General features: G+C 40.1%; 1 protein-coding gene across 10 annotated transcripts in view; it reads right to left on the bottom strand.

Annotated features, from left to right (window-relative positions):
- ABCB11 (ATP binding cassette subfamily B member 11) overlaps positions 1 to 27,089 on the bottom strand; it is a 167,942-nt gene that overhangs the window by 54,370 nt on the left and 86,483 nt on the right. For 9 of the 10 annotated variants that reach the window (XM_066278682.1, XM_066278683.1, XM_066278690.1 and 6 more), the window contains 6 exons: positions 24,638 to 24,725; positions 23,378 to 23,511; positions 21,186 to 21,357; positions 18,297 to 18,421; positions 15,742 to 15,916; positions 1,209 to 1,322 (listed from right to left, as the gene is read on the bottom strand). In XM_066278682.1, coding sequence (XP_066134779.1) covers positions 1,209 to 1,322; positions 15,742 to 15,916; positions 18,297 to 18,421; positions 21,186 to 21,357; positions 23,378 to 23,511; positions 24,638 to 24,725 — 808 coding nt within the window. The remainder of the gene's footprint in view (positions 1 to 1,208; positions 1,323 to 15,741; positions 15,917 to 18,296; positions 18,422 to 21,185; positions 21,358 to 23,377; positions 23,512 to 24,637; positions 24,726 to 27,089) is intronic. The other variant, XM_066278686.1, reaches the window with a different exon arrangement.

The raw sequence follows: 27,089 nt of genomic DNA, 5'->3' as shown, positions 1-27,089 counted from the left end.
AAGAATGAAGGTCATCTCTTGCTATGGGAACACTCCCAGGTCAGTTTTCTTCCCTCTCCCACACTGGTGGGAGACCTTCATGATCATATCTCTATTTGGGGCTATAGTATAACCTGCTTTCTTCTTGGATCTCTAGTAAAGATACTGAAATAGTTTCAGGGGCCTTTTAGGCTCAACATTTTACTTGAGCATATATAAATAAAAACCCATGAATGAGGTCTAATTTGGATGCTCAACAGGCCTATGCAGTTTTCAGCAATCTCTTTATATCCCATACATAAAATCTCAAAATATAAAACGAATGAAGTGATGAGAAATTTTCTCAGGCAGGTTATATATCTCATAAAATAGTTATGATTCAGGGAATCCACAAAGTTCCTCTGGACTCACAGGGCTTCTGAATTTCAGCCAAGGGCATTTTTTCAGAGAGAAGGAACAACATATTGTCATCTTCCCCCTCTGTTTTTAGACTTTGACTTTCTAGCTTGATCTCCAATAATTTAATAGATTAACCAGAAAAATCTTAGCCACAATGCCAGGGTCCTTTTCCAGCTTGTACAGGCTTTCTGTCACATTTAGAAGATAATCCAATCTTATGTATTTGGCTTTAAAGTCCTGCGTAATCTGTCTCCTTTTCATCCCTCTAGTCTCTGACCCTTGCTCACTCTATTACATCACACTGACCTTGGTTTTAGTTCCTTGCATTCCCCAAGCCTTTTTCCAAACTGGAGGCCTTTCTTCCAAGAATACCCTGCCTGCTCTTACCTCCCATGCACCATGCCTACTCCACCCCCAGTCTCCCTTTGCACGGCCAGCTCTCCTTTGGTTCTCAGCTTAAATATTACCTTCTTAGAGATGCTGCCATCACCACCACTCAGTTTAAACGCTCCTTCCCACCCCCAATTGCTATTATTGACCTATCTTATTTCCTTCAGTATACTGCTTAACATTATCTTATCTTTGAATGTGCTTACTTCTTTATTGCCTGTTTCCCAGTTATATGAAAGTGAGGTGCTTATTGGTTCTGTTTCACTCTTGCATTCCCAATTCAGAATAGGGCCTGCTTGATGACAGCACTGATGAAGTATTGCTGAATTAAGGGCATTGTACTAGATCTCCCTAGTTTTTAACACTGAGGCTAAATTCCTCAGTTCATTCCTCTTCCCACCCCAACCTATGAATAGCCTTTACTTTTGGCTTTTACATACCTGGTCTATTGTCTCAAAAATGCTGGTAGCTGCTGCACGTCCTGCTGCGAAGGCTTCCAAACAAGAAGATGCATTGCCAAGATTTAAAGCTCCCACTATGACACTGAGGAAAATCTGAAATGAGAAGAGGGAAACATAGTTTTATGTGTTTTGGGGTTATCCATATGAACTCAGAGATTTCAATCAACACAAAGTTTATTAGAATAGTGATACAATCATGTGATTCTTTATATAAATAGCCTTACAATGTTTTTTTTCTGGTTGAAGTTTCCCTGAGACAATAAAGACACTGTGATTAGTTTGACTGCCCTAGCGATTGGTCTAATCAAAATAGATCTACGACTACTGCTATATTACTGCTACTAGTATACTAGTTATTAAGAATGCTCCTGCTACTAGCAATAATAACAGTAATAATAATATATGCTTCTGAGTGCTTTACCTGTATTACTTCATTTTTTCCTTACAAAAAAAATGTATGGAAACAAAGTTATATGGAGGTTACCTAACAACTTATGTTAACAACATATTAAGTGGTAGAGCAGTATGTGAACCCAGATTCAAGACTGACATTCTGTGTAGCTCCCAGGTTCATCTGCTGGAGATTATAAGCAGGTGGAGTCCAGATTCCTGTGCAGAGCTGAGGAAGCTGTCCTTGAATCACCAACCCAGCTATCTTATTAGGTTAGCTGCAGTTTATCTGATCATGACCAAATGCTCCTATCAAATAGCACTCTTTGTTTTTTTTTGTTTGTTTGGGGTTTTTTTTGTATTTTTCTGAAGCTGGACATGGGGAGAGACAGTCAGACAGACTCCCTCATGCGCCCGATCGGGATTCACCCGGCACGCCCACCAGGGGCAACGCTCTGCCCACCAGGGGGCGATGCTCTGCCCCTCCAGGGCGTCGCTCTGCCACGACCAGAGCCACTCTAGCACCTGGGGCAGAGGCCAAGGAGCTATCCCCAGCGCCCGGGCCATCTTTGCTCCAATGGAGCCTTGGCTGCGGGAGGGGAAGAGAGAGACAGAGAGGAAGGAGGGGAGGGGGTGGAGAAGCAAATGGGTGCTTCTCCTATGTGCCCTGGCCGGGAATCGAACCCAGGTCCCCCGCACACCAGGCCGACGCTCTACCGCTGAGCCAACCGGCCAGGGCCAGCACTCTTGGTTTTTATCAGTGCTATTTATAAAGGAAAAGGCAATAAGGCAATTCCTCACATTGGTTTCTAGGAGGAGTACAGGATTCCTTCTCTCCACCCTTTCAACCAAAGAATGATTAATTGTCAAATGGCTCACATGGAGGATGACTCAATGGCCACAATCTATCCCTGACTACAGTTATTCGCTGAGCTAAAAGTTGACTTCTGCATGAATGTAGTCTTTTTCAGGTACTCAAATGATTCTAGTCTGTGGTGATTCCCATGAGCTGGATTCTTCCCAAAGTTCCTCTCCACTCTCTTCGTTCCTTATGGCTGAACCACGGGTTTCTCAGAGCCTCCCAACCATCTCCCTTCCTCTCCAGTATGCTCTCCATTCCACATATCAGGATTATGCAGACTAGAATCCTCTGACTTCTCCCTGAATTTTCCACTCTATGGATGGGAACAAAAATCATCTTTTCATTTGTTCTTCTTGTTTCTTTTCCTTAATTATAGCAGGTAGTTCTTCCTATGGACAGATTACTTAATCTTTCAAGCCCCAATTTCTTTAACTGTAGCACAGGGATAATCAGTGTATATACCTCATAAGATGGTTATGAGTGTTAAATGTGATAATGCATGTAAAGGTGATTAATCCAGTTCAGCCACATAAATAATAGTAATGACGATGATGAAAGAAGCAAGATTACACATTTAGGAAGTGATAAGGTGAACAGACAAAAGAGTAATTGTGGCATAATTTGGGTTAAAACCACCTTCATCCAAGTCTTCCTACATGAGCAAAGGAAGTCTTCCACATGACCTAGAGCAGGGGTCAGTAAACATTTTCTATAAACAGCCAGATAGTAAATAATTTATTTTTTTATTGGGGTAACATTGGTTAATAAAATTATTCAGGTTTTAGGTATACACTTCTGTAATACATCATCTATCTATTGCATTGTATGTTCACTACCCCAAATTAAGTCTTGAGAAAAAGAACAAAGTTGGAGGTATTAATTATACTACTTGATATCTAACTATACTGTAAGGCCATAGTAATCAAACCAGAATAGCACATTTTTTAAAACTTTTTAAAAATGGGCTCTGAAGCAAATACTCAACTCTGCTATCTAGTACAAAAGCAGCCATAAACAATATTAAACAAATGGTTATGGCTGTATTCCAGTAAAACTTTATTTACAAAAATAGGCAGCAAGCTGGCCAAATCCTTGCTCAGCCATGTTTTGCAAGCATTACCTGAAGCAAGGATCACTCTCAGGGTTCTTAGTAGAAGAGTGAATGAGACAGCTAGCACACATCCCAACAGACCATCATTTCTCACTGCAAATATCACTCTTTAGCCCTGTGGATTATCTGTGGGTGTGCTGTACTGGTAAAAAAAAAGGGGGGGGGGCTGTGGTCCCTTGGAAGACAGATCCAGAAGCAGGAAGACAGTGGGTAATGGGTCAGGCTCCAGAGTCACAGAAACTTGAATTCAAACCCCACTCCATCCCAGTTAGCACATATTTCTTAACCTCATGGCTCCACTTCATTTTTAAGTGGTAATATAATGACATCAATTACAGAATCAATTTGTATTGCATACAGTTATTTTATTGAACACCTCACTCAGTACTTCACATCTTTTATACAATGAATAATGTTATTCCTTATTCCTGCTGTTATTTTTTATTGTTGAGTCCTGAGATTTAAGAGAGGCATGAAAGAACAGCTTTCTGCACCACTCAGTTCCTTTTCATCTTTCTCCTAACAGATCACAGAGTATGATTTTTGTCTGGGAATAAGTGATACTAAAAACAGTCATTTATGTGAATTCCTTACCATTTATGCCCAATTACCATGCAGCCAGAAGTGATTATGTGCATCACAGAATATGTTAGATTAACCTAATTGTTAATTAGTTTAGTGGATTAAAACACTCAACTTATGTGTATTCAGAAATATGGTTTGCTGCTCAGAAGTACAGCCAAAAAGGTACATGTATGCATGAGTGAATGAGAGAGAGGGAAGGGGAAACAGTTGGAGGGAGGGGAAAGAGAGAGAAAACAATCAATAATTATAACTATTAAAGAATCTCTCCCACTTTCTCAAAGAAAAATCTCTTTAGGTGTAAGAAGCTTGCAGGAAGAGGCTAGAAGTAAAAGGTCAGTTTATAATTGATTATTAATATAAGGATTATAGTCAATAATATTGCAATGACTATGTACGGTGCCAGGTGGGCACTGAAAATATTAGGGGGAGCACTTTGTAAAGTTTACGATTGTTTGACTACTATACTGTATACTTGTTCACTTATACAAAATAATATTGGATGCATACAAAAAATTGAAAAATAGAACTTTTTAGAACTTAAAAATGTGATTGATGAATAAAATGTTAGAGACATGTAGTATGCCATGTGTGCACATAAGAAGTATTTATGAAATACTGATTAAGAGAATGAATTATTTGCAGAATGTATAAGAGTAGCCCACAATCCAACTGGCAGAAAATTTGAAGGTGAGAACTGTTAAATTTTTTAAACAAGGAGATCATTGTACTGAACTGGCTTTAATGCCTTAGTACACTACATAAGCAAACCAAAACCTAAGTCTGAAATGTCTTAAGGTTAAGAACTCAGCCCTGGCCAGGTAGCTCAGTTGGTTAGAACATCATCATCATACGTCAAGTGTGCAGGTTCGATCCCTGGTCAAGGTACATACAAAAATCAACCAATAAATGCATAAATAACACTGGAGAACAATTTTTTTAAATTAGCTGTTGCATGAGGTTTTAGAACTGTTTTTATATCTATATGTGCATCGCTGATTCCAAATATGAAATCTGCTTTTTGGTGCATGCTCTAGTTTTTATGCAATTAATTTCTTTTCTTTTTTTTTTTTTTTGTATTTTCTGAAGCTGGAAATGGGGAGATACAGTCAAACAGACTCCCGCATGCACCTGACCAGGATCCACCCAGCACGCCCACCAGGGGGCGATGCTCTGCCCCTCGGGGGCGTTGCTCTGTTGAGAACAGAGCCACTCTAGCACCTGGGGCAGAGGCCAAGGAGCCATCCCCAGCGCCTGGGCCATCTTTGCTCCAATGGAGCCTTGGCTGCGGGAGGGGAAGAGAGAGACAGAGAGGAAGGAGAGGGGGAGGGGTGGAGAAGCAGATGGGTGCTTCTCCTGTGTGCCCTGGCCAGGAATCGAACCCGGGACTTCTGCACGCCAGGCCGACGCTCTACCACTGAGCCAACAAGCCAGGGCCTGCAATTAATTTCTTTTTGTTACAGTTAATGAAAATACCCTCTTATTTTATTTTAAGATTGAATCATGGCTTCTTTAAGTAGGCGTAAATGTAAGAATAGTCCTGACACCTTCTGTTATATATATGGCCGTTACACACTTCAACGTCAAAGGCCCAATATTTCATCATTTGTGACACGTGCATATATTGCCTATTTCAAGTTCCCCTTGGCAATCAAGACAAGAATTGGGCTCCTCATATTGTGTGTCATAATTGTGAGGAAATGCTTCATGACTGGACAAAAGGAAAACCCAAAGGGATGCCTTTTGGTATTCCCATGGTTTGGCGGGAACCTAAACACCACAGCAGTGACTGTTATTTCTGTCTGATCCATACAAAAAGCATCGGCAAGAAAAAACAGCATATGATCGCATATCCTAATATTTCTTCAGCAATACGACCTATCCCACCCTCTGAGACACTCCCGGTTCCAGTTTTCAATGGTTTTATTTCTTCTAAGGATGAAGAAAGTGAACATGGTGATCAAGCGTATTTTGATAAGATGCATAAGGAAATGGTTGTAAAATCTGAAGAGTCTTCTTCTGATGCCAAGCAGTCATTAACCCCTCAGCAGTTTAGCCAACCCGAATTGAATGACTTAGTAAGAGATTTGGGCCTATCAAAGAAAGCAGCTGAGTTATTAGCCTCCAAGCTTAAAGAAAAGAATGTACTTCACTGGTCAGCTAAAGTATCCCATTTCAGGAAGTGTGAACAAACTTTTGTGGACTTTTTTTTTGAAGACAAACACTTTGTTTACTGTCATGATATCAGTAGTCTCCTCAGCCAGCTAGGTGTAACCACTTACAGTCCAACAGAATGGCGGCTATTTCTTGACAGCTCTAAACAGAGTCTGAAATGTGTTCTCCTACACAATGGTAATGTTTATGCAGCGGTTCCAATTAGTTATTCAACTCATCTGCAAGAAGATTATAATGACATAAAAACTGTCCTTGACTAACTGAAGTATGAGGAGCATAACTGGATTATTTGTGTGGATCTTAAAATGGTAAATTTCCTACTAGGACAACAGAGAGGTTTCAGGAAGTATTCTTGCTTTCTGTGTTTGTGGGACAGCCGAGCTCGGGAGAAACACTGGACACAGAAGGAGTGGCCGAAATGTGAAGCTCTGGAAGTAGGGATGCAAAATATTGTGAATGAACCTGTAGTTAATCAAGACAGGATCATTTTTCCCCCACTTCACATCAAACTTGGCTTAATGAAGCAGTTTGTTCAGGCTTTGAACAGAGAGAGTGAATGCTTTCAACATATTATTTCTGCTTTTCCTGCCTTGTTTTTCGAGAAGATTAAAGTAGGTGTATTCGATGGACCTCAAATTTGAATCCTCATACATGACGAAGAATTTGCCAGGAAGATGAATAAAGAGGAGAAAACAGCATGGCAGTCTTTTGTGGCAGTTACAAAGAACTTCCTTGACAACAAAAAAGCAGAAAACTATGAACTTCTGGTTCAAAGGATGCTGTTGGTTTTCTGCGACATTGGATGTAACATGAGCGTTAAGATTCACTTCCTGAACAGTCACCTTGATAAGTTTCCCGAAAATCTTGGAGTTGTTAGTGATGAGCAGGGAGAACGCTTTCATCAAGATCTGAAGACGATGAAAGAGAGTTATCAGGGGCGATGGGACAGAAATATGATGGCAGACTACAGCTGGAGTATCAAATGAGATTGTCCTCGACAAGTACACAAATGCAAGAACTAGAAACGCAAATTTTTGCCTGAATAGAATTTAAGTAAGTTTTATGCAAATTTTATGATTAAAATAAGTGTTTTAATATGTTCTATTTTGAAATTGTAGTCAAATTCTGATGCAGTCATATCTTTTAGTGTATTAGTGTATTTACTGCATTATATAAATTATTATATTTTCACAAAGATGATGCCCAAGAAGACATTCTACTTCATTATGTTAAACTAAATGTTGAAAATTTTACAATAAGATGAAAACCTAAAATCTTAAATTGCAAAAAAACTGTAGCCTATAGAGAAAAACTAATGTCAGATTTGAGATCAACACACTCAAATTAGGTAAAAACAAGCGTTTTTGTGGATGCAACAAAAATTTTGTTCCCTAGTGTAAATGGAACAACAAACCAGTCTCTCTCTCTCTCTCTTTCTCTCTCTCTCTCTTTCTTTTCCTCTTTCTTTCCTTCCCAGTCTCTCTGTCTAAAGTTAACAAAAAACAAAAAAAAAAAGAAAAAAGAAAAAGAATTAAACCTCAGGACAATCCATCTACAGCCAATTAGGTTCTTTCAAATAAGGCACCTGCTTAAGCTATAACCAATCACATAGTTTCTTTGCTTTGCTTCTGTCTCTTCTCTGTAAAAGTCTTTCTCCTCACTTTTATTAGTGAAGCTCTTCTAATCACTTTTGCTTTGACACTGCTTGGTTGGTATTATTTTTGTGCAAATAAACTAAAAGTTTAAATGTCTTTCAGTTTATCTTTTAACGGAATCATAAAATTTGATTCCTGGTAGAATTACCAAGGTTGGATTTTTTGTTTAATTCTGTGTTTCTAATTGAAATCATATATTATTTAATTTTCCATTTATTTTTCTTTCTGAACTATAATTTGTACAGAACTCTGTTTCTCCTTGCAAGCATGGAATGAAAGGTACACTGTCTTTGCTCAACGCATGCACTTCTGCATAATGAACAGATGAAAGCAGCTGGGACTAAAGTCAATTACTAGTATCGCTAGTTTGGTAAATGTTGAAAGTTCTAAAGAGTCATTAGATTAGTAAAGACAGAAGACTTTATAGTCAGATTTCTGACCTGCCATCTTTCATTGGCTTTTCAAATGTGCAAAGCTATATCAAAGTTAAGAATATGGTTAAATTATGATAATAGTAACACTTTCCATGTACACCATCCCTTTAAAGTTTACAAAACAGTTTAACATGCATAATCATACTTAATTTTTTTTAACAAAGTTAAGATAATGCCAGCTGTTTATCTTGTGAAGAACTGAATTTTAAAACACATACTTAGTGTATTATGCTCTTAATGAAATAAAGTCAGTGGAGTAGAATGATTATGTTTTGACCTCTGATAATCATTTCGATTTGCAAATAAAATTTTCATTCAACTTTCTCTAGAAATGTATTTATAACAAAGCAGTAAATCTCAAATCTCAGGCTTTTAGTTAGCAAATTTCTTGTGTACAATATTTTGATATTATTTCATATATGAATTGGAACCTGTCTTACCTAGACCCTTGAACCAAAAAAAAATTTTTTTTTGTATTTTTCTGAAGCTGGAAATGGGGAGAGACAGTCAGACAGACTCCCACATGCGTCCAACCAGGATCCACCCGGCACGCCCACCAGGGGGCGATGCTCTGCCCCTCCGGGACATCACTCTGTTGCGACCGGAGCCACTCTAGCGCCTGGGGCAGAGGCCAAGGAGCCATCCCCAGCGCCTGGGCCATCTTTGCTCCAATGGAGCCTCGGCTGCGGGAGGGGAAGAGAGAGACAGAGAGGAAGGAGAGGGGGAGGGGTGGAGAAGCAGACGGGCGCCTCTCCTGTGTGTCCTGGCTGGGAATCGAACCCAGGACTTCTGCATGCCAGGCCGACACTCTACCACTGAGCCAACCGGCCAGGGCCTGAACCAAAATTTTTATTTGAGAATTAATCTGCCTGACCAGTGGTGGTGCAGTGGAAAGACCATCGACCCAGGACACTGAAAGGTCCTGGTTTGAAACCCTGAGGTTGCTGGCTAGAGCTCAGGCTTATGGTTTTGAGCACATGCTTGCCAGCTGAGCATGGGGTTGCCAGCTTGAGCACAGGATCATCAACATGATCCCAAAGTTGCTGGCTTGAGCCCAAAGTCAGTGGCTTGAGCAAGGGGTCATTGGTTCAGTTTGAGCCTCCCACTCCACCCCGTCAAGGTACTTATGAGAAGCAGTCAATGAACAACTAAAATGAAACAACTACAAGTTGATGCTTATCTTTCTCCTCCCCCCTCTCTCGTTCCTTTCCTGTCTCTCTCTCAATATATATATATGAAAATCTAATTAAATTAATATACTTAGTTTCAGTAATTAGTAGGCAAAATGAAACATATATTTCATGTTTTATCTCATGGAGCTTATGAAGTAAAGATGGGAAGGGGCAGGAACAAATGTAAATAAACAGAAATGTTCAACTGCATTTAAGTGCTCTGAAGGAAAAGTTTAGCCAGCCAGACAAGAGAATAAAAGATTGGATGAGCATGGAAGGCCTGGCTGGGATAGTGCCATTCATATGAGAATCTGAACGATGACAAGAGTGTTGCTGTAACAAGAGGGCCCATGAGCTAAGGAGGAAGGGACTGGGAGAGGGAGCAGGAGGAAGAGCTTCTCTGCACCCAGCCATGCCTGGTCATCTTGTTCTTTACTGTAAAGGTTCCTTGTCCTCTACTTTAGAGCACATTTGTCATTATGTATTTATGTAATTATTTATTTTTTGCTTACCTTCTCTGCTAAGCTACAAATTTTATTAGGACAAAGATCACATTTCTTTTGTCACTATTGAATCCCCACACTTTGAATAGGTCTGGCATATAGTAGATGCTCAGTAATTAATTCTTGAAAGAACAACTGAAGACACTGAAAATTAAAGTAGTCATGGCATTAGCATGATTATAGTACAAGTGACCAATAAAATATGTTTGCATTGCCTGTTTAGTGAAGGATATTATTGGCTGTGCATTTTAGTAACTCATTATGGTTTCACAAATAAGTCCTTTAGTTCTTGTGTTATTATTCAGCTCAACTACATGAGCTGTCAATTTTTAGCTGAGAGATCACTGACTTTCCGTTTTCATGGTATAGGGTGTATTATCTTTGGATTCACTCAAAAAAATTGTTGAGGACTGAAAGCCAATAGGGTCTTTGCAATTTTAGAAGTTGCTAAATGCTATTTTTTCCACACCTTCATGTTAGCTTTGGTGCTAGATTGTTTATACTCATCCTATCCTCCATGTCCCTTGAAAAGACTTGAGGCATTTTCCTTTTATCCTTTGTTTTGTGAAGTTAAGATGTTATGTATGGTGGGGATTTTCTGCACTTGGTAGAATTCTTGTGATACCTAGGAAAGGTGACTTTGTTTTAATGATCTCTTTGATTTGCTAATGGCCTCACTTTGCCCTATAGGTAGGGGGGTGGAGGCTCCCCTTTTGCAAGCTATCTTCTGTGTTGAAAAAAGATCTCTAGAGCCCATCTCTTTTCTCTTTAGATCTATTTTCTTAATTCTGTGCCACTTCCACTCAGGACCTTGAATTACTAGCTGCACTGGTTTGCAGCAAGTGGTGCCCAAACAGGGACCTGAGGAAGGGAAAACTAAACTAAAGGCAGGTAACAAAACTCCCCAAGTGCACACGGTAAGTAAAATTTTTTAGTAGGGTTTCGGGGAAAGTAGTGTTGGGAGTAATAAATTATGGGACAATTAGGGTCAAGAGCAAGGGACCTTTTTCTTTCTGTACAAATGTTTTTATTTGAGGAGAAGCTGTTGTTTGAACAGAGTGAGCTAGAAACAGAGGGATGTAAATTTGAGACTACCTTGGAGTCTGAGGATAACTCGGGAAATAATGAGGGTGTTGCAGCTATAGCTGCCTTAACCTTTGGGCCTCCACTGACCTCTGCTCTTTCTTGTGCTTATTGGGTTGCTCCCAGGGTCTTTATATCAGGCCTTTGGAGATTCCCGCTCCAACAAGCTTTAGATCAGGTTCGAGATAGAGGGGATTACATCAGAATATGCACTGATATTGGGCCTTCATTTATGCATAGTCTGGCTATTGCCTCAGTGTTTCAGGGGAGGCCTCCAGGACAATACTTCGATAAACGGCAGAATAAATGAAAGAAGGAAGGTTAGGGAAGTACTTCTGCCTGTGGATCTTGTTTCCAATGTAGGGGTTTAGGACATTTTGCTAGAAATTGCCCTACTCCCCCCAGATGTCAGTCTCAGCCTCTGCTTCAAGGGCAGCCAGCTCTTAAGGCCCTGGACCTCTGCCCAAGCTGCAGGAGAGGGAAACATTGGATGAATGAATGTAAATCTAAGTATACTGCCGAAGGACAAGTGATTCAGGGAAATGAACAATGGAGACTTCCCCGGCCCCGTCAACTTAGTTTGTTGCTCAGCTAAAATTGAGGTAGAGAAATCTCAGCATAATCAACCCGAACTGCCAGTTGCAGCAGCTATTGGAGATTGAGAATGAATAGGAGACTCAGGTGTTAGGAAAGTTACAGTTTTTCCTGTTATTGTCTGATTTTCTTTAATGTTTTAGCTACAATCTTCTGAACTATCATTTTGTTTCTTTCCTATTCTTTGCCTGGAAATTTGGGCAGGGTACTCGTGGTGGATTCAATTACAAAATATCCCAGCAGTTGCCAAGTAAATTTTACTTGGGGAAATTTTTATTTGGATCCATCTTTAGTTCCTCTGTTAAAAAATGCCCTGACTGAGATCAGGCAGGCAGGCATTTTTCTAATCTCATTATGCTCTGAAACCCCAGGTTTCTCTCTGGTCTGTCTGGTTCATCTGATTCTTGTTTCTGTTTAGTCTTTGTTTAATGTTGTCTAAAATATGCCTGTTTTTAAGGCCTGAATTAAGTTCTTGCATGCAAAAATTAAAAATGCTGGCTCTAATATTGAAAAAATAAAATAGTTTCATTCCTACATTTTTTGCTTTAAAATTGGAACTTGTAAGGAGCACTCATTTAAATTTAAATAGATGGAATGTGGATCCTAAAGACTTGCTAATTTGGTTGAGCTGATGCATCTGTCATTGCTAAACAACATTTGAGTTTTATTTTTATTTATTTATTTTTTCTCTTGGCTCAATCATGAAGTAGTCACCGAACTGCAAGACTTGGGGCAGGGTGGATTTCCCTAACAAAGCTCTAAGGTTTTTTTTTTACAATAGGAAGATAACAAAGGTCATACTGGATTTTTTCAGCCTTATGTGGTCTCTAGATTGCCTGTTAATCAATTGAATAGAAATGTTTTGAAAGGTATGGGAGTGTTACTTGGAAAGGCATTTACTATATTTTGTCAGACTTTTGGAATTAATATGAGGACAGGTATTTCCTTACAATCCTCAGGGCCAAGGCATTATAAAGTGTGCCCAGCAAACATTTAAAGGTCAATTATAAAAAGTTAAAAAGGGGGAGTCATATCCTGGAACTCCTGCAAATCTTCTTTATAACTCTTTTTACTTTAAAATTTTGTGAATACTGATGTACAGGGCCATTCAGTGGCCCAGAGACTCTGGAATCCAACAAGAAAAGCTTTCCCTGAAGTGTGATAGAGGAACCTGCCTATAGGAATCTGGCAAGGGCCAGACCCTGTTCTCTTATGGGACCAAGGATATATGTGTGTTTTTCCTAGGTCTGCTGAGGCTCCTTGGTGGGTTCCTGAACATTTGGTGAGACACCATGAGCCAGGATGAGAGACTCACTTCACAAGAGCAATTGCATAAGGCTTATTTTTCTATGCTCTCATCCATTTCTCTGTCAAACCTGTTCCATCCATCAAATCCTCTTAGCACATTCCAAACCTCTTTCTCCTGCAAATTCCTACCCTTCTTCATTTGATCCAGTTGATAATGCTGTCCTTCTGTCTTTTTCCAATCAACCCCAGATATACAGAAAAAGCTTATATAGGCAGATGAGGACCCTCAAACCCCTCAACAAGATTTCCTGAGCATGGCTTTTAAGGTCTATAATGACTGAGAGGAACAGGAAAAGGCAGACAGAGCCCAAAGAGATCAGGCAAAATACCAGCTCTTGACATATGCCCTTAAAGGCTCTGATGCCCCTAAGAGGCCTCATAAAACTCCATCAGGGCCCTGCTTTAAGAATGGAAAGGAAGGTCATTAGGCTAAAGCCTGCCTGGCTTCTTAGCACCTGCCAGGGCCATGCCCTTGCTGTGGGGAAATGGGATGCTGGAAGGTAGGCTGGCCCCTTGCTCCTCCAAGGGAGGGTTCAGTTTTTTGCAGCCCTACCCCAGCCACCTCTGACCTAACCTTGCCCAGCCTTCTGGGACTTGCCACTGAAGACTGAAGGTGCCCAGGGCTGTTGGCTCCATCTCACATCACCATGGACAAGTCTAGGGTAACTACCCAAGTAGCAGGTAAGCCGATCTCATTTCTTATAGACACGAGGGCTACTTACTCTGCCTTGCCTGAATATTAGGGTTCTGCTCATCCCTCGAAGATCTCTGTTGTGGGTGTTGATGGTCTTATTTTCCTTCCCATTTGCTATGGATCCACTGCCTTGTCTAATACATAGTGTCTCCTTTACCCCCACTTTTCTTCTTCTGCCTCAATGTTCCATGGCTATTTTAGGCTGGGACATACTCTCCAAATTCAGAGCCCCCCCCCCTTTTTGTCTACTTTTATTACAAATTTATCTCTACCATCCAGCATAGTGAATCTCAAGGTTCTCCTCACCACCCCATAGCTGCAAAACTCCAGGAAAAGGCTCCGTGGTTTCTGTGAGGTCAGTTGGCAATGGGGGAGGGTCACATGAGGAACCAGGTCTGAGACTTTGGCTGGAACCGCCCACTCCCATGCCCACCGAAAGAAACTTCCCAGGAGCACTTTGAAAAAGAACGACTGTCTGTCAGCCAATGAAATTTCTCCATGTCATATCAACCCGACCACCCTACCAATGCTATAAATTACCCCCCAGGCATGGGAGGCTGTGCTACTTCTCTGGCCCGTCTCGTGGACCAGAGAACCTCATCCAGGATGCGCTCTGAATAAAGCTTTTGCTATTCCACACTTGATGGCTATGCCCTTCTTTCTTCCTCAGCAGGGAAATACTTACAGTTTCATCTCTCCAGGTTAAAGAAAACAGAAGCTCCATCTCCATACATGCTGCAGATGGCCCTTTCAGTCTACCTGAATCATTGCCAGAAATGCAGACCTGACATTAAACTTGAGACACAAGCTTAATGTGTTAGAAGCAGTGGTCATTGGGACTTGGACGCTAGCTGCAGAGTGTGGAAATATGACAACAGTTCCAGTGTCACGCAAACTTTTCCTGAATGTGTGTGACTCCTGCTCTTTGGGACAGTCTCAGACTGAAGTGGGGTTGGGTTACATTTATAGATAATGTGGAGCAGTGATGGTGTCAACATGGACTTGGTGAAATTACATTAACATATTAAAGACATTCAAAACTGCAAAGATTCTATTTTAGATCTTGCTGTATTAGCTAAGAATTTGCTTGATAATCTAAAAGGTTTGGTATCTGTTAGAACTGGCTATTTTACTTTTGTGTTTGTTTTATATTTTTCCAGTCTGCCTCCAAATCGGAACATAAGAAATCAGATGAGTATGAATCACAGCACATGAATTGAAATTAAAAATAGAAAAGGGGGATATGTTGGGGACTGAAAGCCAATAGGGTCTTTGCAATTTAGAAGTTGCTAATGGGTATTTTTTTCCACACCTTTATGTTAGCTGTGGTGCTAGATTGTTTATACTCATCCTATCCCCTATGTCCCTTGGAAAGACTTGAGGCAATTTCCTTTTATCTTTTGATTAATGAAGTTAAGATGTTATGTATGGTGGGGGTTTTCTGCACTTGGTAGAATTCTTGGGATGCCTTGGAAATGTGACTTTGTTTTAATGATCTCTTTGATTTGCTAAAGGCCTCACTTTGCCCTCTTAATAAAGGAGGTAGGGGGGTGGAAGCTTGCCTTTTGCAAGCTATCTTCTGCATTGCAAAAAGTACTCCCGAGCCCATCCTTTTTCTCTTTACACCTATTTTCTTAATTCTGCATCATTCCCACTCAGGACCTGGAATTACTAGCCATGCTGGTTCGCAGCAAAAAATCATTGTTTTACAGCTATAAAATCTTCATTTAATTGAAAATCATTAAATCACTGGACTCACCAATTCAAATGCTCAGCATCCCTTTACAATAAAATGCACACAGTTATTGCTTGTTTCTGCAAATAAACTCCATCAAATCATTGACACTTGCCTCCCTCAGACACTAAACAAATAAACAAAATGCCTTACTGTGGGATTTTCTGAGATACCAACAGGAAATGTTATATGTTGATCATCAAGACCAAGGTACCTGGACAAGGACTCCTGCTGTGTATTCTCCATCATCCAGGACGAGCTTGGAGCCATACCAGAAGGCCAGTGCATAACACAAGAAGATGAGACACCACATGAATCCAGTAAAGAACCCCATCACTATCCCTTTTCTAATTCCCCAATGCTGGGCAAACACAAGGTTTTTCTCATATCTGTAAAGAGAAAAAAAAATTTTTTTATGAGTGAAACATATAACTTTTATTTATTTTATTCTTTCATCCAATTATATGTTATCTGAGTCATTGTGTTAAAGTCAAACCCTATAAACATATCTTTTGGCTTCTCTGGGTTTTTTTGATTATTTGTTTTGCTTTGTGTTTAGTCAGTGGATAGTAAAAGTACAAGTACCATTATGTCATGAGTCATCACAAGGCAAACGTTCGAGACTATTTCAGCAGTAGCAGCAGCAGCTCACGTTAGAATGTTGAAACAAACCACAGTGTAGTAATTGCTTTCCTCAGTAATTGTAAAAGCATCCCAATACAGATAGCTTTAGAAAAAAACCCAGTGACTTCTGTGTAGTTCTTTAAAGTTTGCTTCAACCTGACAATGAAATGAGTTGAAGGGCTGATGCCTAACAAAGCCTATTTGATTACTTCTCAAATGACTACAGTGGGGAAAGTTTTGCCCCCAAAAGAAAAGAAGCTTTCAGCACAGATGTTTGCACATAAGTGATACAGTACTATTTGTGCTTAATTTGTTTTATTAAGTCACATGACATACTTTCTATCAGACGATGATGCAACTCTTTTACTACTAGGTTTGAAACTAGATTTATACCAACTCATCTACATGTATTCATGCATGTGACCTGTGACCAAGAATGCTCTGTTGTAATATGACAGGTCAGATTCATAGCCATAGGACATGGGTAACTATGTGGAAATCCAATTCAAGCACTAAGCTTCAGTAATTCTATCATCTAGCCATTAATAATAGGTATTGTCTTAAAGCTCAGGCATTCTGTAACTGCCTTCCTACATCTCAAAAAATTAGTTAATGGAGAATTGTTAACATTCCATAGGACAAAACTGAAGGTCTATCCTATGTTTGTTACATTTTTAAAAAAACATTTACACGCTTATTTGTTAACAATAGATAATATCTGTTGTAGTGAAGAAAATATGCCACTAAAATTTTTATGAAAAATAAGATAACTTCATTCCACAAACCAAAAGAAGCAAATGAAAAAAACAAAAATGAGGAGGGGGGGGGGAGATAATTAGAAATTGTAAATCACATTCTCTTTTTTATTTGGTGAACATGCTAGCACAGGGGTCGGGAACCTTTCTGGCTGAGAGAACCATGAACACCACATACTTTAAAATGTAACTCCATGAGAGCCATACAAAGACCCATATACATTACGCATTATCCAATAAGAATTTAGTGTTGTCCTGGAGGACAGCTGTAATTGGCTCCAGCCACCCGCAACCATGAAATGAGCGGTTAGGAAATAAATGGATTGTAATACATGAAAATGTTTTATATTTTTAACGTTATTATTTTTTTAATTAAAGATTTGTCTGCAAGCCAGATGCAGCCATCAAAAGAGCCACATCTGGCTCATGAGCCATAGGTTCCCGACCCCTGTGCTAGCAGTTGAGAATGACATTATCATACTAGATCTATAACACATAAAATAAGAGTTTAATTAAATTGGTGGTTATTTTATAAAATCAGTACCTGAAACATGAATGAATGAATGAATACTAGATAAATGGGGTAATAAGTGAAATCAATTGTTTGACAACTGTGTTGTTTTGATCATTTAGGTTTTTATTTTCATTAAGAATTAATTTCTTGCCCTGGCCGGTTGGCTCAGTGGTAGAGCGTTGGCCTGGCGTGCAGGAGTCCTGGGTTCAATTCCCGGCCAGGGCACACAGGAGAAGCGCCCATCTGCTTCTCCACCCCTCCCCCTCTCCTTTCTCTCTGTCTCTCTCTTCCCCTCCCGCAGCCCAAGGCTCCATTGGAACAAAGTTGGCCTGGGCACTGAGGAAAAAAAAAAAAAAAAGAATTAGTCTCTTTAGAGTGATGGTCTGTAATGTACTAGTGCTAAATTTTGTTTGATTAAATTGAAATCTGAGACTTTACTAAGAGGATGTAGTAGAGTAGCTGAACAAAACACATTGAATAAAAATGTGTTCAATAAAAATGTGTGAAACTGCACTTTAGATCATGTAGACTTTTCCTCAATGAGAGCAAAGAGTGTTATAGACTGGCATACAGTACAGTACAGTGTGTGTACATGAGCCCCACTAGAGTTTGAAATAAATCTCTAACCTAAGATGGCTTTCTAAAAATTACCAACTCTAACATCTTCAAAAACACACCGCCACTGGCTTGGGAGTCCTTGTAGTGCTTTGATCAATCTCATTACTCTGCCAAGATAGCTCTTAAACAAAAGCTCCCTCAGCAGCTTGTCCACAGCCCAAGGTGAACCCACCACTCTGTACAAAAAGTGTGGAAGCTTCAGGGTAGTAGGTGGATTAAGGAGATTCAGGGAAGCGGCAGACATTTTAATTCACCAACCTTTCCACCTCTCTTTTCTCACCACCAAAAGCAGCCACTGTTCGAATGGATGAAATGACCTCATCAGCCACTGACCCTGCTTTTGCATAGGCCTTCAATTCATGGTCAGTAAACTTGGACACACTCTAAAATCCAAAAGAAGAAAATAAAGGACCTGGTAATTAGGTAAGTCAGTCTGTCACTCAGTGATTCATTTAGGCAAGTACACAAGTGGTGTGGTTTACAGATTCTCACACTAACAACATTCGCCGAGGAAGAATTTGACCCAGCTCTGACCCATGCTAAGCCTCATCCACAGGTGTTTGGTTGTTGACATATCAAAATGACTGCACTAAAAATCAGCCTCAAAAACCCCCTCACAGAGTAAGTCCCAAAGAGGGCATTCTCTAAGGCCACAATATTTCAGTCATTACAGTAATGAAGTGTCAAGTCAAACAATGTCACATTTCATTATTACTGGCCAAAGACCATTAAACAGTTCACAAACATCAGAAGCAAAGACTGCAGGTCAGTGTAGACATCATATTGGTTAGAACATAGAATGACAGAGAGGTTCTGAGCATGCAAAGACTTGATGAGGCAGAAGTAATTTAATTCCACAGGAGAAGTCATCATATAAATATTACACTATTTTCACTCAACTCTAGGGGCTCAACTACCTTTGCTTTTCACAAAAGGAAATAAGAAGACATTACACTTAATATTAAACAAGTTACTTTTTCTAAAATTGGACTTAGATTGAGTCCTAATTAGTATTAACCACCGGAGACATTCCTCTGAAGAAACAAAAAAGGAGAAAAAAGCAAATATTGTGGAAGATCAACTCACTCAGAAACCAAAAAAGTATATAGTATCCACACTAAAAGGGTTTATTTTCCAAGTTTTCCCTAACTTTTAACAGCAAAACTCTTATCAAACAAAATCTGGAATACAATTCTAAGACATAAATAAGTAAAAGTAATATTTTGTTACAGTATATTTATTTCATAAGTCCACACTTTTAAAAACTTGTAAATTGAGAAGACAGTAAGAAAAGTCTTTATCAGCATTAAAATGCGGGTGTTATGGATGACACTGCAGTTTTTACCACAACCCTTTTCTAACTCATTTCACAGATATGTACTGGCAGCACAGTAATGAGATATTAAGTAGTTACGAATGCTATCAGTTTTTGTTGTAATGGCACATTAAATAATCTCAGGATATTTCAACTAAACTGGTACAGGAGCTTAAAAATGTCGATTGGGAATTATCTAACAGTTGCTTATGTTTCTCATCCTGAGTATAAAAGTCAAAGACAAACAGAACCCATAACTTCCAATACATCATGTATTGCCCTTCCTCCTTTGTTTGTTTGTCTTGCTGTTGAACTGAGCCTGGTGAAGTTGTTTGCATCATCTTACACAAACATGCACGGACTTGAATTCAAGAGGAGATGAGGGCAGAGCTACCGCATTGCGAATCAGTGACACACAGGAAGTCGACATGGGGGTGCTCTAGGCCTCTATAAAACTAAGAAAATCAGGCCATGTCGTTGGTCTCCAATATGTTAAAATGTGGCATATGATTCATTAGAGTGTGAATATTAATTGATCATGGGTTTTAAAAAAGTGATTAAATGTTTTGGCAGGGGGAAAAAAGCTGAATCAAACGTTTGCAGAATCCCCGAAGACCCCCTGCGGACACTGAGGCTTCTCTGTAGTGCAGTGGGAAGTGTTTGGTAGAAAAAACTTTGGCAAAGCTTGCATGATAGGGTGGATTGGGAAAAAATTAAAGCTAATGCCGCTTTAGTGTCAGAGGCTCTGCTAAGTGCATAACATGGATTATGTCCTGAATCATCACGATGACTTTGGGAGGTATTATCCTTGTTTTTAAGAGGAGGAAACTGAAGTTTTGATGAGTTCAACCTATCTTTCTTAAGCCAAGTGAAAGAGCCAGGTGGTAGCCTAGTTAAGTGGAGTGAGCACTTTGCTATTGTCACTGTATTACCTGAGAAACGTCTGAATAAGAGAGTCAGTGGACTGTAGAGAATATTTTGCAAGAAAAATATCATCATGGAGATTGGTACCTATTGCTCAATAATGTGAGTTTTATTACTTGAATTCTACTCTTATTTACAGCAAATTATTAGTGTGCCTGGTCCCATGACCTGCCATCTATTGTGGCTGCTCTAAAAGTAAGCTGTAATAATTTCTCACTCCGTGGGATTGTGCTTTAACTGGGATGACCTAAAATTCCTATTCCTATATTTTTTCTTGGCCTGCACACCTGGGGAATGGAGAATGTAACTGGGAAGCTGCTCAGAACGGGCCAGGTGATCCCTCTCTGAAACTCATCTGATGGAATGGGAATACAGTGGTGACTGCAGAAATCTCTGTTAGGTGCTTATTACTGATATGGATACATTTGCTGGGTCTTTTTAAGGGGAGCATCTGAGCTTCGAAGTCCAGGGAAGCAGTAGGCATATTGGAGAGTGGATGGAAATTTGGAATCAGTCTCCCTTGAATTTGAATTCTGTTCTGTCACTCACTAGTTGTGCAGTCCCAGACAAGTCCTCTGAGTCTCCATTTGTTATATTTAAATTGGCATCAATACTTTAGAAGATTGTTGTAAAGATTAGAGATAATATAAATAAAGCTCCTTAGAGTACCTGGCACAATAGTAATACTCAATAAATGTAGTTGTTATTGTTAATACAATAATATTTATGTTATTAAAATATCATTAATTTCTAATCTATGGAATGTTTTTGATACTGAGGAATAATCAATTAAAATAGTGATAAAGGTGGTAATTGATCATACTCAGAAGAAGGGACTAAAGCTTACATTTTTTCTGTTGCTCAGAGTCAATGTCTTCCCATAGAGAGAAATGAGAAGACATTCTTACCAGACCAATGATGGCTGCTCCAATCCCAATGAGAGGGCTGACAGAGATAATAACCAAGGTCAGTTTCCAACCCTGGTAAAATCCCAGCAGGAACCCACAGATGCTCGTGGTCATGCGCTGAATGAAAATGGCCATTTGGTCAGCAATGGCATCATTTATTTTATTAATGTCACTAGAAACAAGAGAGGCTTTGATCACTAAAATGGAATTTGGTCAATTCAAATTATCATTCTCTTCTAAACACTCCTATATCTGAATTCCATTGCCCTTGGGAAACATAACTAACTCCTACATCATGGAACATTTGCTGCAGCTTGAGAGGTCATCAAACTTCTCCCCTCATAGCCAAGTTAAGTTTGTTCTTAACCCAGTTTTCCCAACTGGTGTCCATTAAACATTGGCAAAGGCTTTGGAGAACCATCTCATTTGTTCCTTCTTTATAGCTAATATCCTTGGTCTGTCCTGAAGAGCTCTTCTTTTCTTCTTCATACCTGCTAAGTCCTTTGAGCCTCAAGATTTTGCTCACATACCAACTAACTTATAAAAAGTTAAATAATAATAAAAAAACCCAAAACTTAAATAATTCCCCAGAAAGAAGTAATATCTTCCTCCCTGTGTTTCTGTAGCAATGTACCTAATCTGTATACATGTGTGTGTATGTGTATGTAATTACTGCATTCTGCTCATAGACAGTATACAGTAGTGGTTAAGAGGATAGACTCTAGAGCCAGACCCTGAATTTAAACATAAGCTCTTCTTGAGCAAGTTACTTAACCTTTCTGTGCCTCAGTTTCCTCATATATAAAATGAAGATAATGGGAGACTCTACCTGTATGGGTAGTAATGAGGATTATCTAATATGTATAAATCATGTAAAACAGTGTCTAGGATATGGTAATTAATCAATATGTGTTTGCTCTGATTATTTATTTGCTTGCACTTTTTATTCTTCTACTAGGTTGTAAGTTCCTTGAAATTAAGGTACCTGTGATTTATCTTTATGCTTTTCATAGAGTAAGTGCTCCAGAATGTTGATTGAATATAGATACATTAAATTAATAATCCTGGGGACATTCTCATTATCTCTTGTCCAGATGGAGCAAACAGAGTATAAGACTTGATCACAAAAAAAGACCTAAGAGCCTGACCAGGCGGTGGCGCAGTGGATGGAGCGTTGGACTGGGATGAGGAGGACCCAGGTTCGAGACCCCAAGGTCGCCAGCTTGAGCGCTGGCTCATCTGGTTTGAGCAAGGCTCACCAACTTGGACCCAAGGTCACTGGCTTCAGCAAGGGGTTACTCGTTCTGCTGAAGGCCACGGTCAAGGCACATATGAGAAAGCAATCAATGAACCACTAAGGTGTTGCAACGAAAAACTGATGATTGATGCTTCTCATCTCATCTCTCTCCGTTCCTGTCTGTCTGTCCCTACCTATCCCTCTCTCTGACTCTATGTCTCTGTAAAAAAAAAAAAAAAAAAAAAAGACCTAAGACATTACCCAAAGATTAGACAATTATATTTTAGCAAGGTTATGTATCTGTCCAAGGTCATAGTAAGAGGCAGAATGAATGCTAAAATCTATGAGTCCTACCATTCAGTTTACTTTTATCTCCACTAGACTACACACTATCTTTCATGGGACTTCAAAATTAAGTTAAATTCTATTGAACTGGTTCTAATCACTCAGGGCTCATTCAGAATTACTAAGGGGGCTGTTAATGACCCAAATTACTATTCAGGTATAAACTGGATTTACAACCAGAATCTTTCCCAAAGTATTATGTATATATTTTGTTTTTGTTCTTACATGTATAAACTACCTCAACAGCCAAAGCAAGATAATTTGTTCTAATTGAATTGTTTTCTTTGTTGATACCTAGATTGTGACATCCTTCAATTTCCCCTTTTGAGGCCAATAATTCTACTTGTTTGAATTCTATTCTGTGATACTTCATTTCTAGTAGTTTAATCAAGGGCCTACACACCATATTGCTGTATCGTGGCTTTCAATTTATAATGACCATATTTGATAAAACATAACCAATGAAAAAGCCATGCTACCTATAAAAGCCCAGCATAAGAGAGAAAACATATCAATAAGAACTGAGAATGTTTCCAATGGTTAATTTAGAAATAAGAGTTTTATTATCAAAAAACCATACATACATTCAAATGTCCTACTGGCCACTTACTCAGAAAATCTTGTATTTAGCTCTCCCACTGAATTGCAATCGAACCATCCTATTTCCATTCTCATGATTTTCCTAAAGTAAGATTTCCTCATTTTTTGTATCTGACGAGCTGAGGCAATTACCCAAAAGCATATCTGAAAATGGAACAGGGAATGTTTAACATTGTAATGTTAAAAATATCAATTATCCCTACTTTTTTCAGAAGAAAACAGTTTCAATATAACAGCTGAGAAAATCAGGAAAGTAATTCACAAAATGCCTCTTCTGGGGAATTGAGGTGTGAGCATTGGCATCTGCTCCTAAAAGTGGAGGTGAGCCGAACAACTGTGCGCAGGGAAGCCAGAGACCTGGGTTTGAATCCAGCTCTGCCACTTTAGACTTAACCTCATGGGGCCTCACTTTCCTCATGTGTAAAATAAGGCTCACAGTGCCAAAAAGAATTATTGCTTTTAACTCACGAGTCTTGTATGCCACTTCTGAATGAATTTTTCCCCTGGGAAGCCTGTCGACAAACTTTTATACATAGTTTTCAGGCTGTCGGACAATGATTTTCAGAGAAAGTAAGATAACAATTATGACATAAGCAGGGAATATGCTAGTAGTTTCCCCCAACCATGCAAAACAAGCCTATCTTTAAAACTCCCAGTTCCAGAATGGCAAAAACTGATGCATTTCTCTCTTCAACTAACACTAACTTCCAAGGATTCTTGAATTAATGGGGATTGGGGAGGTTTATTATTTTTCCTACCGGAGGAGGCAAAAGATGAAATACTTTTTTTGCTCGATAAGGGTTTAGTAACTCCAGGCCCTTCCACGGCTTATATTTGGCATGTGCTTTAAATTCTGTCTACAGAATTTGGGTTGGAATGCAGTTTGGTGAGACTTTAGCAAAGAAAGAGAAGAAGTTAGTCTACTTTCCTCCAACTCTCCAGGCCCAGCTTTCTCCAGACCACTGAGTCTCTCTCTACAAACCCCCATACTGTCTATTTCTGGATTTAGAAGAGAGGATGAAGTAGAGAGGGCAGGGACGGACAGGGCATTGAAACCAAAGTCTGTTCTCCATTTCTCAAGACAACTGCTTGTATCCTCATCTCCAGCTGAGAGGAAGAATCTTTCCCATTCTCTCATGTTCCCCTGAAGTAAAACTGTATTCCTTAGGGTTTCTGAATAACTTAAAAGTTGAAGAGTACACTTTGCATTTTCTTGTGGTGTCTTTGAACCCAGATCTTGATCAAGAAGTGAAAAAGAGGCACTACTAACTTGGATATACCCTGTGATAAGTACTCCGACTGCGGTGGCAGCATAGTAACTGGCAAATTTGACCATTTCACTTTCAATGTCGAGCAACCTTCGAAAGAGAGGGAAAATGTTAAGACTCACAGGTAGGATCAAGCTACCAAAGATTATATTTGTAGGTACATAGGAATTTAAAAGATATGTATTATGTTTCTATGAAATATGGATAAGGCATTTATTTCATCTATGTAGAATTCTATCAATCCAACAAAATCTCTAAATAGAACTCATGATACCAATCACAGCCAAGATGTCTATCCCTTCATTTTCACAGGCAGAGATGCCAGAGTTGTGAAATCATCGATCTGCAGTTGTTGGAAGCCCAGGGACCCTAGATAGAAGCCCAGTGCTGTGTCCACTGAGGCCCCTTTCATTCATGCTCGTTGTGCAGTGGTTGAGAAATCACAGCTACAGAAAAGCTTTTTAAAAGCCAGATACTGATAGAGATGCTTTACTGTTCCTCCTTTAGGAATCTAAGCCAGCTTCTCAAGTCCTCCCTCTCAGAGTGACACTGTGAGGAATGTGTGTGTCATCTTCCCATACAGGCAGAAAACTCTTTATTAGCAGAGTCTTTCTGCTGACTACAGCCCAGGACGCTTCAATATCCAGGGCAGTTTCTAAGGTTGAAGCCAAAGCACTTGCAGAGAACAAGAACATTTCGCAGAGTTTTCCAGCAGTTACCATACTGCAGCATAGGACTTGGGATTTGCAGGGGAAGGAGGGGATGAAACAATTATCCTGAAATTGCTTTCAGGGAATAAGGGATTTTACAAGAAAATTTGCATATTGGTTGATGACAATCCTAATCCTCAAACTAAATGATATGGAGTTCATTTCTTTAGAAAATCAGAAAGCAGCATCTTCAGCATAGATGCTCCCATCCCATATGCTTTCTGCTTTCTCTCAGGACTTTCTTTTGTGATCAAACTTGAGTTGTTCTCTCTACTGAACGTAAACCAAGTATTGAAGTATAACTCATCTAATTCAGAACAAACTATTATGTATGACAGATTGTATTGCTATCTTGCACTATGATTCAATATCTTTATTGAATATATGTATATTGAGGAGTGACGTCACGGAAATGGCGCTGTGAGCAGCGCTTCCGACAGATCTCCCCAAAATCACAACAAATTTATCAACTAGAAACAGAAAAATTTATCCTCGGAGCATTCCGGAGTTCCACACAAACTGAAAGCGAAAGGACTGTTATCACTTGAATCTGAGAAACGAGGGTGTAGAGGAAGCTACCGCAGGGACGTTCATTCAAGCCGCGGAGGGAGTGCGCCCGTGGTGAGTCAGCCCACACTCGGGAGCCGCAAGCAGCCGCCGGCGCACGCCCGGTCCGGTTGCAGAGCGAGCACCGCTAACGTTCCCAGTGGCCTGCGCACTGCGAGTGAGAGTCCCCAGCCACCGGTGCCTGGAGCACCCCATTCGCGCGCGTGCCCTGGGCATTCCACACGCCCAGAGCGCCCTACTGGCCCGCACACCCAGGGTGCCCCATTATCCTGCGCCCGGTGCGCTCCAGCCGCCAGCAGCGGGGTGAGCGGGAGAGGCGCCAGGGCGGTCTTCCCTACTTGGGAGATTCTCTCCGTGGGCGGGGCACCTCACCCAGCCATTCAAGCTAACAATCAAGCATTGGGGGAGGGGTGCTCAGGCAGCCTGAAATACCTTCGGGAGCACAGCTGCGGACCCAATCACTGAAATTAGCTTAACCCATGAAATCTGCGCACCCACGGGTTCTAATTGATAAGATCTCTCTCAGTTCAGCGATCCAAGACAAGAGGCGTGATATTTTTTAGTGCTTCTCGCTAAAGGGGCGGGGGCAACTTCTGATTGATAGAGCCTCCATATTCAGGGATAAACGCTAACAAGAGGGACTTGGCAGATAATAAGATCTATACTACACGGAGAGAGAAGATGGCAGCGGAGTAGGCGGATGCACAGACACCCAGCTCTCAACACCAAACTGGAATACAAATCAATTTAGAAAAAATCAGCATGAAAAACCAACACTGAACTGCAAGAACAGCTCTCAAAAACCAAGGAGCAAAGAGGAAGCCACAATAATCCTGGTAAGGAGTGCCTGAATCTCCTCTGCTTACAGGAAGGGAAGGAGGGGGGTGAGGCTGAAAGCCCAGAGAGGATTTCACAGAGGAAAAAGAGCAGAAACTACTGCTCACAGCCACTTACCTGGCGACCAGGGAGCAAGGTGGGTTGAAAAGACCAGCTTATCTCCCAAGTGGAAAAGACAGGGAGAGGGACAGACTGTGAGGGGCTAAGGTATGCAAGAAACAAAATAAAAAAGCTGACTCATTCGTGCTGGAGGCGGCCATAGCTGGGGGAGGGACTGAACCTTTCACAAAACAGAGCTGAAGTGCTTCCGGATCAGAGATCTCCGGACATCTATCCAGCT

Source organism: Saccopteryx bilineata, chromosome 5 (assembly GCF_036850765.1).
Source record: "Saccopteryx bilineata isolate mSacBil1 chromosome 5, mSacBil1_pri_phased_curated, whole genome shotgun sequence".
NCBI lineage: Eukaryota > Metazoa > Chordata > Mammalia > Chiroptera > Emballonuridae > Saccopteryx > Saccopteryx bilineata.
Note: the sequence above shows the minus strand (reverse complement) of the source record. Positions and strands in the feature narration are given on the sequence as shown.